Raw genomic sequence first — 19,463 nt, 5'->3', positions numbered from 1 at the left:
GCCTGCCTCCAGGGTCCCTTACCGTCCAGGATCTCCTCCCAAGTCCATGAATCCTGGACACGCTGCTCCTCTATACCGTGCTGCTTGGTCCGTTGTTGGTGGTGGGAAGTTCTGTCACGGCTGTCGACAAAGAAGAGGACCAAGGTGCAGCGTTGTGAGCGTACATTTTCCTTTTAATAATAAAAAATGACGCCGAACAAAACAATAAACACTACAAAAACAAACCATGAAGCTAAAGGCTATGTGCCCTAAACAAAGTCAACTTCCCACAAACACAGGTGGAAAAAAGAGCTACCTAAGTATGGTTCCCAATCAAAGACAACGATAGACAGCTGTCCCTGATTGAGAACCATACCCGGCCAAAACATAGAAATAGAAAATCATAGAAACACAAAACATAGAATGCCCAACCCAACTCACGGCCTGACCAAACCAAAATAGAGACATAAAAAGGATCTCTAAGGTCAGGGCGTGACAACCCCACTGCTGTCATCCTTACCTCCAAGCGTTTAATCAAGTTGGATAATCTTTGGATCCCGACAGCAGTCGCACCATTGGAAGACATAGCTTGGACTGTAGCCTACAATAGCTTATTCATGCTGTAACGGCTGCTCTCCTCCTCTTCGTCTGAAGAGGAGAAGCATGGGTCGGACCAATACGCATCGAGGTATGCAGTCATAATGAATTTATTTAAAGGATAGACGAACACGAAACACTTGAGAATTTACAAAATAACAAACGCAGTCAACAGACCTGAACAAACGAACTTACATGACACGAAGAACGCACGAACAGGAAAACAGACTACACAAAACCGAACGAACAAACAAACCGAGACAGTCCCGTGTGGCGCGACAAACACAGACACAGGAGACAACCACCCACAAACAAACAATGTGACACCACCTACCTTAATATGATTCTCAATCAGAGGAGATGAAAACCACCTGCCTCTAATTGAGAACCATATCAGGTACCCATTAAACCAACATAGAAACACAAAACATAGACTGCCCACCCAAACTCACGTCCTGACCAACTAACACATACAAAACTAACAGAAAACAGGTCAGGAACGTGACACATGCTCTTTTCCCGTGATCCATCAAACGCATTTGGTGTGCCATCATAGTGGTCTCTGACTTGTGGTCAGACTCACTCAGTTGGAACAAACTTTAAAAAAAATTCAATGCTGATTTGAATGTCATTGAGAGAACATCGCAAACATCCTTTCTAAATTTAAAAGGAATCTTCGAAGTAATCAAGTTTTTCAAAAATATCTGTAATCTGATTACAATATTTTTGCTTTTAACGTAACGGATTACATAAAATAAAATAAAAATGTAATCCCTTACATGTAATAGATTATATGTAATCCGTTACTCCCCTGACTGTATGGCAAGATGGTGGGAAATGCATTACCTCTGCTGTACTACCATTGCTTCTACTTCATTCCAGTGTATGTCATTGATCACCTGCTAAGATATTTAAGATCTTTGTGGTTGCCCAATTTTCTTGAGGTTTCAAGACATGGCTATAACGTCATTTCCCTGCGCAATACCGATCATTTCTTGCCTCACTCACCCCACCAGATTTGGGCGAACATCAGCGGATACTATGGTGATGAGGGTGCGGAAGACATGATTCCCTTATTTGATGGTCAGTGTTGAGAGAACGTGGATTTTTGACCAAAGACCTTCACTTTTTAGATATGAATGTTCTGCCACTGGAATTTCAATCCAGCTATTTATCAGCTCAAAATGTATTATGCAAGATCATGAATGCAGCCCAGTAAATGCATGCAAAACCCCAAAGATAGAATTAGTGGCTTCTACCCCTTTGACACGTATGAACACAGTGAAGGCAACACACCTCAATTCAAAAATGTGACTTGTTAGAAAATAATTGACAAGTCAAAACATAGCCTATAGATAATTAGCAGGCAGCGTGCCTTGGTTTGAGGGCAGCGTGGGTTAACTGTCCTGTTGCATAACAATCACATTTTGGAACAGTGAGTACATCCTGACATCAGGCGCATAAAAAAACTCACGCTGGGGCAACCGATTTTTGGAACTCACATGTTGAAAAGGCTAGAGATGTTTGAGACTAAATAAGAAATACTATATTTTGAAGTCAACATCCATGCCAATAGTAGTAAACCCTTGTACTATAAAAAGACTCGATGATGGAAATTCACTTTCATTCGGACTGGTCTTATCAAATCACTGTATTCCCACATCCCTGGCTCACCAGTATATATTTATCCTTCCTTCACATGGCCAATCTGGAAGTTAATAAAGCTTTGCGCCTACAAATCGCATCCAAAATATACAGTATGAGCATACTTTATGAAGATGCCCCACTAGCTTTTACTGTCAGCTTTTCTTGAACTCAGATAACCCTTACACCCTATCCCTTGATTGTACATGAAGTGCTTTGAAAGGCTGGTCATGGCTCACATCAACACCATCATCCCAGAAACCCTAGATCCACTGACATTTGCATACCGCACCAACAGATCCACAGATGATGCAATCTCTATTGCACTCCACACTGCCCTTTCCCACCTGGACAAAAGGAACACCTATGTGAGAATGCTATTCATTGACTACAGCTCAGCGTTCAACACCATAGTGCCCTCAAAGCTCATCAATAAGCTAAGGACCCTGGCACTAAACACCTCCCTCTGCAACTTGATCTACTTCCGGCGCCGACCGAGATGGCCGCCTCGCTTCGTGTTCCTAGGAAAATATGCAGTATTTTGTTTTCTTATGTGTTATTCCTTACATTGGTACCCCAGGTAATCTTAGGTTTCATTACATACAGTCGGGAGGAACTACTGAATATAAGAGCAACGTCAACTCACCATCGTTACAACCAGGAATATGACTCTCCCGAAGCGGATCCTGTGTTTTGCCTTCCACCCAATACAATGGATCTGATCCCAGCCGGCGACCCTAAACAACGACGCCGTAAAAGGGGCAAATGAAGCGGTCTCCTGGTCAGGCTTCGGAGACGGGCACATCGCGCTCCACTCCCTAGCATACTACTCGCCAATGTCCAGTCTCTTGACAATAAGGTTGATGAAATCCGAGCAAGGGTAACATTCCAGAGAGACATCAGAGATTGTAACGTTCTTTGCTTCACGGAAACATGGCTCACTCGAGAGACGCTAATGGAATCGGTGCAGCCAGCTGGTTTCTTCACGCATCACGCCGACAGAAACAAACATCTTTCTGGTAAGAAGAGGGGCGGGGGTGTATGCCTTATGATTAACGAGACGTGGTGTGATCATAACAACATACAGGAACTCAAGTCATTCTGTTCACCTGATCTAGAATTCTTCACAATCAAATGTCGACCACATTATCTACCAAGGGAATTCTCATCGATTATAATCACAGCCGTATATATTCCCCCCCAAGCAGACACATCGATGGCCCTGAACGAACTTTATCTGACTCTTTGTAAACTGGAAACCACACACCCTGAGGCTGCATTCACCGTAGCTGGGGATTTTAACAAGGCTAATCTGAAAACAAAACTCCCTAAATTCTATCAGCATATCGATTGTGCTACCAGGGCTGGTAAAACCTTGGATCATTGTTATACTAACTTCCGCGACGCATATAAGGCCCTCCCCCGCCCTCCTTTCGGAAAAGCTGACCACGACTCCATTTTGTTGCTTCCAGCCTACAAACAGAAACTAAAACAGCAAGCTCCCGCGCTCAGGTCTGTTCAACGCTGGTCCGACCAATCTGATTCCACGCTTCAAGACTGCTTCGATCACGTGGATTGGGATATGTTCCGCATTGCGTCCAACAACATCATTGACGAATATGCTGATTCGGTGAGCGAGTTCATTAGAAAGTGCATTGACGATGTCGTACCCACAGCAACGATTAAAACATTCCCAAACCAGAAACCGTGGATTGATGGCAGCATTCGCGTGAAACTGAAAGCGCGAACCACTGCTTTTAACCAGGGCAAGGTGACCGGAAACATGACCGAATACAAACAGTGTAGCTATTCCCTCCGCAAGGCAATCAAACAAGCTAAGTCCCAGTATAGAGACAAAGTAGAGTCGCAATTCAACAGCTCAGACACAAGAGGTATGTGGCAGGGTCTACAGTCAATCACGGATTACAAAAAGAAAACCAGCCCCGTCGCGGACCAGGATGTCTTGCTCCCAGACAGACTAAATAACTTTTTTGCTCGCTTTGAGGACAATACAGTGCCACTGACACGGCCCGCTACTAAAACCTGCGGGCTCTCCTTCACTGCAGCCGAGGTGAGTAAAACATTTAAACGTGTTAACCCTCGCAAGGCTGCAGGCCCAGACGGCATTCCCAGTCGCGTCCTCAGAGCATGCGCAGACCAGCTGGCTGGTGTGTTTAAGGACATATTCAATCAATCCTTATCCCAGTCTGCTGTTCCCACATGCTTCAAGAGGGCCACCATTGTTCCTGTTCCCAAGAAAGCTAAGGTAACTGAGCTAAACGACTACCGCCCCGTAGCACTCACTTCTGTCATCATGAAGTGCTTTGAGAGACTAGTCAAGGACCATATCACCTCCACCCTACCTGACACCCTAGACCCACTCCAATTTGCTTACCGACCCAATAGGTCCACAGACGACGCAATCACAACCACACTGCACACTGCCCTAACCCATCTGGACAAGAGGAATACCTATGTGAGAATGCTGTTCATCGACTACAGCTCAGCATTTAACACCATAGTACCCTCCAAACTCGTCATCAAGCTTGAGACCCTGGGTCTCGACCCCGCCCTGTGCAACTGGGTCCTGGACTTCCTAACGGGCCGCCCCCAGGTGGTGAGGGTAGGTAACAACATCTTCACCCCGCTGATCCTCAACACTGGGGCCCCACAAGGGTGCGTTCTGAGCCCTCTCCTGTACTCCCTGTTCACCCACGACTGCGTGGCCATGCACGCCTCCAACTCAATCATCAAGTTTGCGGACGACACTACAGTGGTAGGCTTGATTACCAACAACGACGAGACGGCCTACAGGGAGGAGGTGAGGGCCCTCGGAGTGTGGTGTCAGGAAGATAACCTCACACTCAACGTCAACAAAACAAAGGAGATGATTGTGGACTTCAGGAAACAGCAGAGGGAGCACCCCCTATCCACATCGACGGGACAGTAGTGGAGAAGGTGGAAAGTTTTAAGTTCCTCGGTGTACACATCACGGACAAACTGAATTGGTCCACCCACACAGACAGCGTTGTGAAGAAGGCGCAGCAGCGCCTCTTCAACCTCAGGAGGCTGAAGAAATTCGGCTTGTCACCAAAAGCACTCACAAACTTCTACAGATGCACAATCGAGAGCATCCTGTCGGGCTGTATCACCGCCTGGTACGGCAACTGCTCCGCCCACAACCGTAAGGCTCTCCAGAGGGTAGTGAGGTCTGCACAACGCATCACCGGGGGCAAACTACCTGCCCTCCAGGACACCTACACCACCCGATGTCACAGAAAGGCCATAAAGGTCATCAAGGACAACAACCACCCGAGCCACTGCCTGTTCACCCCGCTATCATCCAGAAGGCGAGGTCAGTATAGGTGCATCAAAGCAGGGACCGAGAGACTGAAAAACAGCTTCTATCTCAAGGCCATCAGACTGTTAAACAGCCACCACTAACATTTAGTGGCCGCTGCCAACATACTGACTCAACTCCAGCCACTTTAATAATGGGAATTGATGGAAATTATGTAAAAATGTATCACTAGCCACTTTAAACAATGCCACTTAATATAATGTTTACATACCCTACATTACTCATCTCATATGTATATGTATATACTGTACTCTATATCATCTACTGCATCTTGCCATCTTTATGTAATACATGTATCACTAGCCACTTTAAACTATGCCACTTTATGTTTACATACCCTACATTACTCATCTCATATGTATAGACTGTACACTATACCATCTACTGCATCTTGCCTATGCCGTTCTGTACCATCACTCATTCATATATTTTTATGTACATATTCTTTATCCCTTTACACTTGTGTGTGTATAAGGTAGTAGTTGTGGAATTGTTAGGTTAGATTACTTGTTGGTTATTACTGCATTGTCGGAACTAGAAGCACAAGCATTTCGCTACACTCGCATTAACATCTGCTAACCATGTGTATGTGACAAATAAAATTTGATTTGATTTGATCATGGACTTCCTGACCGACCGCCCCCAGGTGGTAAGGGTAGGTAACAACACATCCGCCACGGTGATCCTCAAGACAGGGGCCCCTCAGGCGTGCCCATTCTCATCGACGGGGCTGCAGTGGAGCAGGTTGAGAGCTGCAAGGTCATTGGTGTCCACATCACCAACAAACTTACATGATCCAAGCACACCATGACAGTCGTGAAGCGGGCACGACAGAACCTATTCCCCCTCAAAAGACTGAAAAGAGTTGGCATGGGTCCTCAGATCCTCAAAAGGTTCAACAGCTGCACCATCGAGAGCATCCTGACTGGTTGCATCACTGCCTGGTATGGCAACTGCTCGGCCTCCGGCTGCAAGGCACTACAGGGGGTAGTGTGAACGGCCCAGTACATCACTGTGGCCAAGCTTCCTGCCATCCAGGACCTCTATACCAGGCGGTGTCAGAGGAAGCCCCAAAAATTCTCAAAGACTCCAGCCACCCTAGTCATAGACGGTTCTCGCTGCTACCACATGGCAAGCTGTACCGGAGCACCAAGTCTAGGTCCAAGAGGCTTCTAAACAGCTTCTACCTCCAAGCCATAAGACTCCTGAACATCTAGGCAAATAGCTACCCAGACTATTCACACACCCCACCCCTCCCCTCTCCACACCACTGCCACTCTCTGTTGTCATCTATGCATAGTCACTTTAATTAACTGCACCTACATGTACATACTACCTCAACTAACCAGTGCCCAGCACATTGACTCTGTACCGGCACCCCCCTGTATATATATATATTTTTTTTTTTACTGCTCCTCTTTATTTACTTGTTACTTTTAACTCTTATTATTATCCATATTTTTTTTAAACTGCACTGTCGGTTAGGGGCTCATAAGTAAGCATTTCACTGTAAGGTCTACACCTGTTGTATTCGGCGCATGTGACTAATACAATTTGATTTGATTTGAAATATGTATTGATAAGGGCAAGCTAAATAGGGCGGTGTGTGTAAAGCTGTTCTTGCAGGTGCTTCCTGTTCAATAAAGGAACCAAAACATACAAGGAGAGCCATCATGAGCTCCAAAGCTGTGTGTAATCTTAAATCCATCTCTATACATTGATTACTATCCAATCTGGAGGAGATCCTCCTCATCCTCTTTGTCTCCTGACAGACTGAGTGTGGAGAGCCAGACCATGTCAGGCAACAGAATGACTCCCATCCCATGTTTCAAAGATACAGCCTTAACACAATTAGAAAGATTCTGGTAAACCCTCCATTGCATGGAACGCCATGGAAACGCTTTGGGCTTAGAGAAATGTATGGTCTGTTGTCTGTAACCTTTGGGAAGTTTTGGGAAGAGAAAAAGAGAGGAGCAGAGAGTGGTTTTGAAACAAATAACACAGTTCTGACCATGGGGTTTTGACATTGGGTTTCATACCCCCAAAGTTTATGCTGTTCGGAAATGGGTAAAGAGGTTTGTGCTTCAGTTTTCCACCAAAGAAAAGCCTCAACGTTGGGAACCATTGAATGAAACAGGAACTGGTTTCAATGTAATTGGCCATTGGAAAGTTTGCAGGCTCTCTGTGCTGGCATCATGTCCATGTTCCAAGACCTCTAATTGCATTATTAATCATCTATTTGTTGAGCTGAAGCTCTCTTTTAAAAGTACCTGACAAATCTCCTTAACCATTGAAATGTATAATAGCATGCGAGAATGCCATTCCATTCTGTTTCAAAATGGTTGATCTCAAGCCCTCCGCTGAGAGTTGACGCAATGATGCAACATGTCACAGAACAGAAGCCACAGGGGTGATTCGGTGACAACTGGGTGTGTTTCACTGACCCGTTAGCGAGGTAAGAGAAATGCTACTGGTAGATACTTTATGTTGTTTCTGTGGGTATACAGTACACCTGAGTGATGGCTTATATACTGTAGGTTTACATGTACAGCAGGCACAGTAGCAAATGGTTGAATCTAATTCAAAGGAAAGAAACTCCAGCACAAATTATCACATTTTCAAATGTTCTCAAAACACATCTAGAGGGGTTAGGGTCAACCTCTGACCATTTTCCCATTTTGAATATAATTAATACAGTACATTGTTGGTGCACTGACAATTATTTTACTAGCAAGGAAAGCTGTTCGATTTTTGTATTAAACTTTTTTAGAACTCTATAGTGGTTGTCATATGCGTCCGGCCGACTTGTCCTATCCGTCCGGCCGACTTGTCATATCCGTCCGGCCTACTTGTTCTACACGTCCGGCCGGCTTGTACCATCTGGATAGTTGGCCAGACAGATACGACAAGTCCTGGTTATGAAGCTAATATGTCTGCCAATGTATCTGTGTATTTGAAGAGATGTTGAATAACATACACAGTGTACAAAACATTAGGAACACCTGCTCTTTCCATGACACGGACTGACCAGGTGAATCTAGCTGAAAGATATGATCCCTTAATGATGTCACTTGTTAAATCCACTTCAATCAGTGTAGATGAAAGGGAGGAGACAGGTTAAAGAAGGATTGTTGAGCCTTGAGACAATTGAGACATGGATTATGTATGTGGCCATTCAGAGGGTGAATGGGCAAGACAAAATATTTAAGTGCTTTTGAAACGGGGTATGGTAACAGGTGCCAGGTGCGCCGGTTTGAGTGTGTTAAGAACTGCAATGCTGCTGGGTTTTTCATGCTCAACAGTTTTCCGTGTATCAAGAATGGTCCATCACCCAAAGGACATCCAGCCAACTTGACACAACTGTGAGAAGCATTGGAGTCAACATGGGCCAGCATCCCTGTGGAATGCTTTTGACACCTTGTAGAGTCCATGCCCCAACGAATTGAGGTGGTTCTGAGGGCAAAATGTCCCAAAACTATTTTTTGGTATCTGTTTCATTTGTCCATTAGTCCAAAATGTTAGGGTTATCATAAATGAAGTTTTCCAAAAAAATCATCCCTGTACGATGCATTTAGCATCATATGAAAGTACCATATATATTCCTAAAACATAAGTTGAAAATAATGTCTCTGCTTTCCGTTGACAATAACTTTTGATAAATAGTGTCCGAATCAATAAACAGTTTGTGATCTATAGAAAACCTATAGAAAACCTAAACATAAAATGTACTACCTACACATACATGTGCCACAATAGTAATCATATTACTTTTTTCCTTTTTTTACAAGCACCTTATAAACTGCATATGCACCAAAAACCCTGTTGTTTTGACAAGTGGGAATTAATCACTCTCAAAAACCACAAGCCAATCACAGAATATGATGACAGAACTGAAGCAAATCATAGAATCTGGCCAGGTTGATATCAAGATTTTAATTTGGTCACATCGCACAGTAATAATTATAAAAGGCTGAATCCGAAGTACAGTGTGGGAAGGCCTTAAACGTAGCACTATCTCCATATCTTTGGCTGAGCTTCTCAAACTCTTCAACACACCACCACATTTGGGAGTGATTCAAAGCTGCAAGCTCATTTGCAGTATGACCAGAAGAAAAATCCTATCAGATTTTGAATCCAGTCCTATTGGACTCCTATGGAATTATATCCTGTATGATTGTATTTTATAGGATCCTATAAGATTCCAATACAAAAATCCAATACAAAAATAAGATTTTGGAACCAGTCCTATTGGAATCTTACACGGTTTTATCCTATAGGATCCAATAGGATTCCAACAAAACTATCATTTTGGAACCAGTCAGTAGGATTCTCTCCTATAGTTTAAAATCCCATAGAATAGGTCCTATAGTATTCTAACCTATTGGATAAAATCCTATAGGTAAGGTTCCAAAATGGACTACTATGTTAAGTCTAATCTATGAGGCCAGGCTGCACAGACAGACACACACAATATTTTTCACCTCCAGATGCACGGCAGTTGCCTGGACTAAGCCCATACAAACATCAAGAAATGAAATGTTTCTGTGAATGAATAGTAGCCTATCATAAATAATGTAGTTGTTTCCTTCAACACTGAAATCTGATGTTTTTACATCCATGGATAAGTGAAGGATTTCTCATCAAATGACGTACAAACACAGGTGTTTCCTCAACAGTTTGACTCAAACCAATTTTCTTTCATTTCCTAATTCACTTTCCTCATGCTGTGGTTTGACAGTAATGGATGCTTTTCCAACCCTACATCCTGCTTTCCAGGTGGATTTGGTAAAACGAGTAGCTCAGGAAATGAATAATTGACTGTGATAGCGTGCTCATCACTCTCAGATAAACCCACTTCCCATTTCTAAGATCCCATTGACACCCTACACCATCTAAGAAACAGCAGCATGATAGTGTAGCTATTGTGAATCCATCAAACTAAATCCAGAGCATCACATATCAACATTTGCATGTGTAGTATAAAGTACTGTATAATGAAGTCTAGTAACTTTCCCCCATCCCCAACCCACTCACAAAATACATATTCAGGGGGAGAGAGCCAAAATCCTAAAACAGTCCAATTCAGATTTAATACTCAGATATATCATGTATTATGACCTTCTCTCCTCCAATCTATGGATTAGCTTCCTTCTATTTGATTGTGGTGGGAATGAGAGTAGTGTTTGGTTTTCACACGGGTAAAAAGGGGGAGATCAAGGAAAATCACTCACTCCGCTATTTCTGGATTCCCAAAATGGCTTTACTGGAATGATTGTGGAAAAGGACATGAGCAAGCTGCATCTGAATAGTTACAATGATTCGTGCTTTTTTATGATGCACACTGCGATATGGGGTAATTACAAAGAAGCTATAAAATCTAAATAAGGTGTCTAATAGAGGGCAGTAAGCGGGACAGGACTTATAAAAGTCAGCCTTTACAGTAAGAATACAAATAACTCACAATTAATTTAATTCTGTAATCTATCAACTAGAAATACTGTGTCATCCACTGTGGTTTCTGTTTTAATGAGAACATGCAACAATGAACTTTAAACTTGAACTAAACTACATCCATGTCCAACTCAAAACTGAACACACAAAACCAGAATGAAATAGACAGTTTTGATGGGGCTTTCAAACTGCACAGGGGATTTTGGCTTCCCCCACTTCAACCTATTTAAGAAGTATTACAGCAAAGAAAGGAAAGGTGCCTGAATTTCTGCAAAACATTAAAACTGAGACTTTCGAAGTAGATGGAAAATGTGAGCAAATGATGCTACAACATAGGAAAAAAGCGGCAGCAATGGCTTGAACATGTCTAATTGACCTAGACAGTGCTTGACTACAGAGACAAGGATTCCGTTTTCTGTACATATTTCACAGCTGACACGGCGCTGGTTCAAACCATGAATAAAGAAATCCATAACAACTTAAAGGTGCAAAAATCTTCTATTTTGCCAAGTCAGATGTTTCATGGCCACCTCATAACTAAACGCAGGCCTTCTGTCGCAGAAGATCTGTCTCAAAAGGGAATCTTCTTCTAGAAAGTTAATACCTTAACTCAATTGCCATCATTTACCTCCTAACTCAAGTGTCATGTGCATAAGAGGATACCTAAAGGTAGCCCAGAGGTGAATGTTTCTGCACACAAAGTATTAAACGTTTCCTTTTTTCAACAAAGTTGCCCAAAATAACTTATCTAGCATTTGCTTTCCACATTCTTAGGTACAGCACCAGTTCCCAATATCTGGGGAGTCTGCTCTTTCCACCTTATTCATCCCTTAGCCCAAGTAACACACAGGCAGGGGTCCTGTCTCAGCCTCCCGTATTTATGCTGCAGTAGTTTATGTGTTGGGGGCTAGGGTCAGTCTGTTATATCTGGAGTATTTCTCCTGTCTTATCCGGTGTCCTGTGTGAATTTAAGTATGCTCTCTCTAATTCTCTCTTTCTTTCTTGCTCTCTCGGAGGACCTGAGCTCTAGGACCATGCCTCAGGACTACCTGGCATGATGACTCCTTGTTGTCCCCAGTCCACCTGGCCGTGCTGCTGCTCCAGTTTCAACTGTTCTGCCTGCGGCTATGGAACCCTGACCTGTTCACTGTGATTACTATTATTTGACCATGCTGGTTATTTATGAACATTTGAACTTCTTGGCCATGTTCTGTTATAATCTCCACCTGGAACAGCCAGAAGAGGACTGGCCACCCCTCATAGCCTGGTTCCTCTCTAGGTTTCTTCCTAGGTTTTGGCCTTTCTAGGGAGTTTTTCCTAGCCACCGTGCTTCTACACCTGCATTGCTTGCTGTTTGGGGTTTTAGGCTGGGGTTCTGTACAGCACTTTGATATATCAGCTGATATAAGAAGGGCTATATAAATACATTTGATTTGATTTGATTTTACTGGAATTCATATTCTTCCAGAAGGCACCTTGCCATCCACAGCAGGTCCAGTGGCTGTGTCTTAAATAGTTCTCATACAGGCATACAGTTGAAGTTGGAAGTTTACATACACCTTTGCCAAATACGTTTAAACTCCGTTTTTCACAATTCCTGACATTAAATCAGAGTAAAAATTCCCTGTCTCAGGTTAGTTAGGATCACCACTTTATTTTATGAAAGTGAAATGTCAGAATAATAGTAGAGAAAATGATTTATTTCAGTTTTTATTTCTTTCATCACATTCCCAGTGGGTCAGAAGTTTACATACACACAATTAGTATTTGGTAGCATTGCCTTTAAATTGTTTAACTTGGGTCAAACGTTTCGAGTAGCCTTCCACAAGCTTCCCACAATAAGTTGGGTGAATTTTGGCCCATTCCTCCTGACAGAGCTGGTGTAACTGAGTCAGGTTTGTAGGCCTCCTTGCTTGCACACACTTTTTCAGTTCTGCCCACACATTTTCTACAGGATTGAGGTCAGGGCTTTGTGATGGCCACTCCAATACCTTGACTTTGTTGTCCTTAAGCCATTTTGCCACGACTTTGGAAGTATGCTTGGGGTCATTGTCCATTTGGAAGACCCATTTGCGACCAAGCTTTAACTTCCTGACTGATATCTTGAGATGTTGCTTCAATATTTCCACATAATTCTTCCTCATGATGCCATCTATTTTGTGAAGTGCACCAGTCCCTCCTGCAGCAAAGCACCCCCACAACATGATGCTGCCACCCACGTGCTTCACGGTTGGGATAGTGTTCTTCGGCTTGCCCATTATCCTCCAAACATAATGATGGTCATTATGGCCAAACAGTTCTATTTTTGTTTCATCAGACCAGAGGACATTTCTCCAAAAAGTACGATCTTTGTCACCATATGCAGTTGCAAACCGTAGTGTGGCTTTTTTTATGGCGGTTTTGAGCAGTGGCTTCTTCCTTGCTGAGCGGCCTTTCAGGTTATGTCGATATAGGACTCGTTTTACTGTGGATATAGATACTTTTGTACCTGTTTCCTCCAGCATCTCCACAAGGTCCTTTGCTGTTGTTCTGGGATTGATTTGCACTTTTCGCACCAAAGTACGTTCATCTCTAGGAGACAGAAAGTGTCTCCTTCCTCAGCGGTATGACGGCTGCGTGGTCCCATGGTGTTTATACTTGCGTACTATTGTTTCTACAGATGAACATGGTACCTTCAGGCATTTGTAAATTGCTCACAAGGATGAACCAGACTTGTGGAGGTCTACAAGGTCTTGGCTGATTTGTTTTGATTTTCCCATGATGTCAAGAGAAGAGGCACTGAGTTTGAAGGTAGGCCTTGAAATACATCCACAGGTACACCTCCAATTGACTTAAATTATGTCAATTGGCCTATCAGAAGCTTCTAAAGCCATGACATCATTTTCTGGAATTTTCCAAGCTGTTTCAAGGCACAGTCAACTTAGTGTATGTACATTTCTGACCCACTGGAATTGTGATACGGTGAATTGTAAGTTAAATAATCTGTAAACAATTGTTGGAAAAATTACTAACGGACTTGCCAAAACTATAGTTTGTTAAGAAATTTGTGGAGCAGTTGAAAAATGAGTTTTAATGACTCCAAACTAAGTGTATGTAAACTTCCGGCTTCAACTGTATATCGGGGTCTAGGAGTGCTGGAGCACCTTCCCTTTTGCCCTCTTATGAGTAAAGTGTTCTTTTTAAAATTTCTTTTTTACTAATTACTTTCTTACTAAAGGACACCAATAATAATAAGAAACTTGCTTGGGCCAAGAAACACCAGCAATGGACATTAGACCGGTGGAAATTGGTCTGATGAGTCCAAATTTGACATTTTTGGTTCCAACCGCAGTGTTGGAAGTGTTTTTATTTCATCTTTATTTAACCAGGTAGGCTAGTTGAGAACAAGTTCTCGTTTGCAACTGCGACCTGGCCAAGATAAAGCAAAGCAGTTCGACACATACAACAACCCAGAGTTACACATGGAATAAACAAACATACAATCAATAATACAGTAGGAAAATCTTTATATAGCATGTGCAAATGAGGTAGGATAAGAGAGGTAAGGCAATAAATAGGCCATGGTGGAAAAGTAATTACAATATAGCAATTAAACACTGGAATGGTAGGATGTGCAGAGGATGAATGTGCAAGTGGAGATACTGGGGTGCAAAGGAGAAAGATAGATAAATAAATAAATACAGTATGGGGATAGGATAGATTGGATGGGCTATTTACAGATGAGCTATGTACAGGTGCAGTGATCTGTGAGCTGCTCTGACAGCTGGTAAGCTAGTGAGGGAGGTAAGAGTCTCCAGCTTCAGAGATTTTTGAAGTTCGTTCCAGTCATTGGCAGCAGAGAACTGGAAGGAGAGGCGGCCAAAGGAAGAATTGGCTTTGGGGGTGACCAGTGAGATATACCTTTTGTGAGACGCAGAGTAGGTGAACGGATGATCTCTGCATGTGTGGTTCCCACCGTGAAGCATGGAGGAGGAGGTGTGATGGTGTGGGGGTGCTTTGCTGGTTAAACTGTCAGTAATTTACTTTGAAGTCAAGGCACACTTAACCAGCATGGCTACCACAGCATTCTGCAGTGATACGCCATTCCATCAGGTTTGCGCTTAGTGGGACTATCATTTGTTTTTCAACAGGACAATAACCCAAAACACACCTCCAGGCTGTGTAAGGGCTATTTGACCAAGAAAGAGAGTGATGGAGTGCTGCATCAGATGACCTGGCCTCCACAATCACCCGACCTCAACTCAATTGAGATGGTTTGGGATGAGTTGGATGCTCATATGCTCAGCATATGTGGAAACTCCTTCAAGACTGTTTGTAAAAGCATTCCAGGTGAAGCTGTTTGAGAGAATGCCAAGAGTGTGCATAGCTGTCATCAAGGCAAAGGGTGGCTACTTTGAAGAATCTCAAATATAAAATCTATTTGGATTTTTCTAACACTCTTTTGGTTACTACATGATTCCATATGTGTTATTTCATAGTTTTGATGTATTCACTATTATTCTACAATGTAGAAAATAGAAAACAAATCTTGAATGTTTAGGTGTCCAAACTTTTGAACGGTAGTGTAAATATATTATTTTAACAATACAAAACAGACATATACAAATGACAACATACAGACGCTCACAAACATCCACAACATCACCCGTCCACTGCTCATACCCCCATCTCTAGCGCCCACATCACTCTCCGCCACATGGCCACAAACTGCACCATTTTGTTTCTCTCACTCGCCCACACACTTTCAACATTTAGATAATAAAGCATTTGGCCTTTCCGTTGTGTTGATGATGGAGGATTGGTTGATTTCCAGTTTAAGTATACGTTTTTTCAAGATGATTGACGGGAAAAGAATCGTCTAACCCATCCAGTATCTCATTGCACCCTCCTATGCCATGTCTTGAAATATGCAGACAAACGGATTAAAAGTACATTTACATTGTAATACTTCTGACAGCCAACTTTCTAACTCCATTCATAACTTTTTGACTCTATAGCATTTCCAGAAGGCATGCATTTTTAAACTTAAGACATGACTCTGCCATTGTGCTGCAGAATTTGTGAATTTTGTCTCTTACTGTATGTCAGCAATTCTATACGTTAATTTATACTGGATTAAGCGTACATTTTTGATAACTGTAATTTCATTTGTTATGTTACAACATTCTCTCCATCCTGTGCCAATACCAGTTATTTTTAAGTCTTTATAGTCTCAAGCTCTTGACTAGTGAATTAACACAGATATATTGATACTCTGGATCTGATACTCTCATCAACATATCATCCTGCACGTGCACGTGGTGCATACCTTTTACTCTTTTTATTTTGTCTTCTCCCCGTTTCCTATGGTTACCTCACTTTCTCATTGCTCTGGACAGTCTGGTCTATATAAGCTCTGGAGTGCAGCTTAGACTTTTATTGGCCCTGCTCGCTTTGGGGACAGTCAGTGGTGATAGTCACCAGACCTGGGCTGGACTGCGAGGGGAGTCGTGGTGTGTGATCAGATCACACTGAGTGTTCTCTCTGTCTGACTGGATCTTTAAAGTAGGCCCAACGCTGGGAGGCAGCACAGAACATCTCCTTTTACATCCAGTCAGCCAACCAGGCAGAGCCTAGGAGAGCGGTGTGAGTCCCATAGTAACTTAGCCTTGTGGCCTAAAAAGCATGGTGTCCGGCCAGAGGATCCCATGCTCTGATGGAAGGTCGCCTTGCCTGCTGACTCACTGGAGGACCTCTCACACAAACTGGGGGTCTCTCTATATCTCTGTCCCTGATAATGGCCAAAGCAAGCAGCACCATACTAATAATAGTCAAAGCATCCCTCTGGAAGGTCATGACTTCCTGAATAGTGCTGTACACCTAATTCTGTACCTCTGATTACATCCAACCTCCAGTACAGAACTAGCTCCCTCTGAAAGGTTATAGTGTGAGTCTATACTCACTTCTAGTCTAAAATAATTACTGTTTTGTACTAACACGTCTGTTGTGTATTGACTTCTTGCCTTTACAAAAACTGTTGGCTATGAATCATCTAACTTGATTGTATGATTGATATATTTTTTAGTAAATTATAACAGTCCCCCTACAATTATAATATTCCAATTGTGCAATATTCTAGAACACTGTGTTACTCAGACACCTAAGAACTAAAAAAGCTCTGACTTCTGAACTAACATGTTTTATATGAGAAACATGGTTTACAGGCAGTCTTAACTGTGCCTTTGTGTAAACCTGCATGAGAAAAGGACTAGGTCTAGGGAATGTGGGTCAGCCAGAAAGAACACAATAGGTGTTGTGCTCTGAACTTGACAGCCAAGTAAAATAATCACTATTGTACCAACAAATCACCTGTTGAAACTGTCCTGTTCAAAACATAAAGCACAGTATATCATAGCTTTTATGTCACCATTGGTGCATGCATTGGCTCATGCAATGGCCCTAGAACAATGCATCTAGCTGGGTCCTGCTGATTACAGTATCTGCCAAAGTACAGTCATCAACAACACCACAATGAAATAAGCCCCATTTTGCTTTATTAAAGCACAAAGAAATGGCAAATTTAGTGAAGAGGAAAGTCTTTGAACACTTTCCACCAAAGACAGCTACTTGAGTCTCTTTTTCACTCTTGTAAAAAGAGAAGGGAATGAGGAGAGTAGGGAGAGACTGTTCTGTATTTATGAGTTTCTAGTCAACACTCTGAAGAAGGCTGCAAAGCCAAAACGTACTTTGTATGATATCCAGGGGCTGGAACCAAAATAATTTTCCAATCGTTTCGTACTAAACAGAACCATTATAGTTTCGACATTCCGTTCCACTGTTCCTACCAGCAAAATACATTTATGAACCGTTGATATCTTTCCTTTCTGTTCCTTTTTAAACCCCTGACATTAAACATTAAATAACTTTACCAATCAGTGCGGATAGAGCAGCTTGCATTGGAGCGGGTAAGCTATTTCATCTTTATAGGAAAGTCATTAATATAAGGGCACAGGGCGAGACCCAGATGCAGACACAGGAGGCAGAGTCTCTGATATTTATTATAATCCAAGGGGCAGGCAAGAGAATAGTCGTGGACAGGCAAAATATCATAAATAAGGTCAGAGTCCAGGAGGTACAGAGTGGCAGGCAGGCTCGAAGTCAGGGCAGGCAGTATGGTCAGGCAGGCAGGTTCAGAATCAAGGCAGGCAAGGCTCAAAACCGGGAGGACTAGCAAAAGAGAGATAAGAAAAAGCAGGAGCACGGAAAAACACGCTGGTTGACTTGACAAGACAAGATGAACTGGCAACAGACAAACAGGGAAAACCGGAATAAATACCCAGGGACTAATGGGGAAAACGGTTGACACCTGGAAGTGGGTGGAGACAATCACAAAGACAGGTGAAACAGATCAGGGTGTGACAGTGCCCCCCCACCCCCCTCTAGGGGCACCACCTGGCATCCTACCTGGGCGCATACCTGGCTGACCGGGGGGCCGGCGATGAAAGTCGTGATGAGGGCCGGGACCAGGATGTCTTTAGCGGGAACCCAGCACCTCTCCTCTGGGCCAAAACCCTCCCAGTCAACCAGGTACTGGAAACCCCTGCCCCATGGTCGAACCCTCAGGAGGCATCTCACCTTGTACGCTGGCTGACCGTCGATTACACAGGGGGAGGGATGGGCCTAGAGACAGAAGACAAAGGACTGTGAGACAAGGGCTTAATCTTGGACATAAAAAGTAGGGTGAACATTGAGGGTGCGGGGTAACAGCAGGTGAACAGCAGTGGGACTAAGGACTCAGTGGGACTAAGAAATGGGGAAAGGACCAATGAAACAGGGGGAAAGTTTACGTGATTCCACCCGGAGGGGCAGGTCCTGTGTGGACAACCATACCCTCTGCCCGACCCGATAGCGGGGAGCCAGAGTCTGGTGGTGGTCCGATTGTCGACTATACCTGGAGGTGGTCTTGAGAAGAGCCGCCGAGCTCTCTTCCAGGTACACCGACAGCGGTGGACGAACATCTGGGCTGAGGGTATGTTGACCTCAACTTCTTGCTCTGGGAAAAGCGGAAGCTGATACCCCATGGAGCATTCGAAGGGATAGAGTCCAGTAGCCGAGCAGGGAAGAGTGTTCCTAGCATATTCCACCCAGACCAGTTGCCTGCTCCAGGTGGTGGGGTTACTAGCAACGAGACACCAAAGTGTGTCATGTCTTGATTGGCTCGCTCCGACTGGCTGTTGGATTGGGGATGAAACCCGGAGGACAAACTGGCCGATGACCCGATAAGGATGCAGAACGTCTTCCAGAATCGGGACGAGAACTTGTCCAAGAGCATGTCAACCGGGAGTCCATGGATTCGGAAGACGTGCTGCACCATGAGCTGGGCCATCTCCTTGGCTGAAGGTAACTTGGGACGAGGGATGAAATGGGCGGCTTTGGAAAACCTATCCACCAC

General features: G+C 43.5%; 1 protein-coding gene across 1 annotated transcript in view; it reads left to right on the top strand.

Annotated features, from left to right (window-relative positions):
• Window positions 1-19,224, top strand: part of LOC120059781 (CD109 antigen-like) — a 154,786-nt gene extending 135,562 nt beyond the window's left edge. Inside the window, exons 24-25 of the mRNA XM_039008830.1 lie at window positions 18,921-19,003; window positions 19,075-19,224. Of these exons, the coding sequence (XP_038864758.1) occupies window positions 18,921-19,003; window positions 19,075-19,224 (233 nt within the window). The remainder of the gene's footprint in view (window positions 1-18,920; window positions 19,004-19,074) is intronic.
• Window positions 19,225-19,463: the final 239 nt, after the last annotated feature.

This window comes from Salvelinus namaycush, chromosome 15 (assembly GCF_016432855.1).
Source record: "Salvelinus namaycush isolate Seneca chromosome 15, SaNama_1.0, whole genome shotgun sequence".
NCBI lineage: Eukaryota > Metazoa > Chordata > Actinopteri > Salmoniformes > Salmonidae > Salvelinus > Salvelinus namaycush.
The sequence above is the reverse complement of the archived record's forward strand: the minus strand, read 5'-3'. Positions and strand labels throughout refer to the sequence as shown.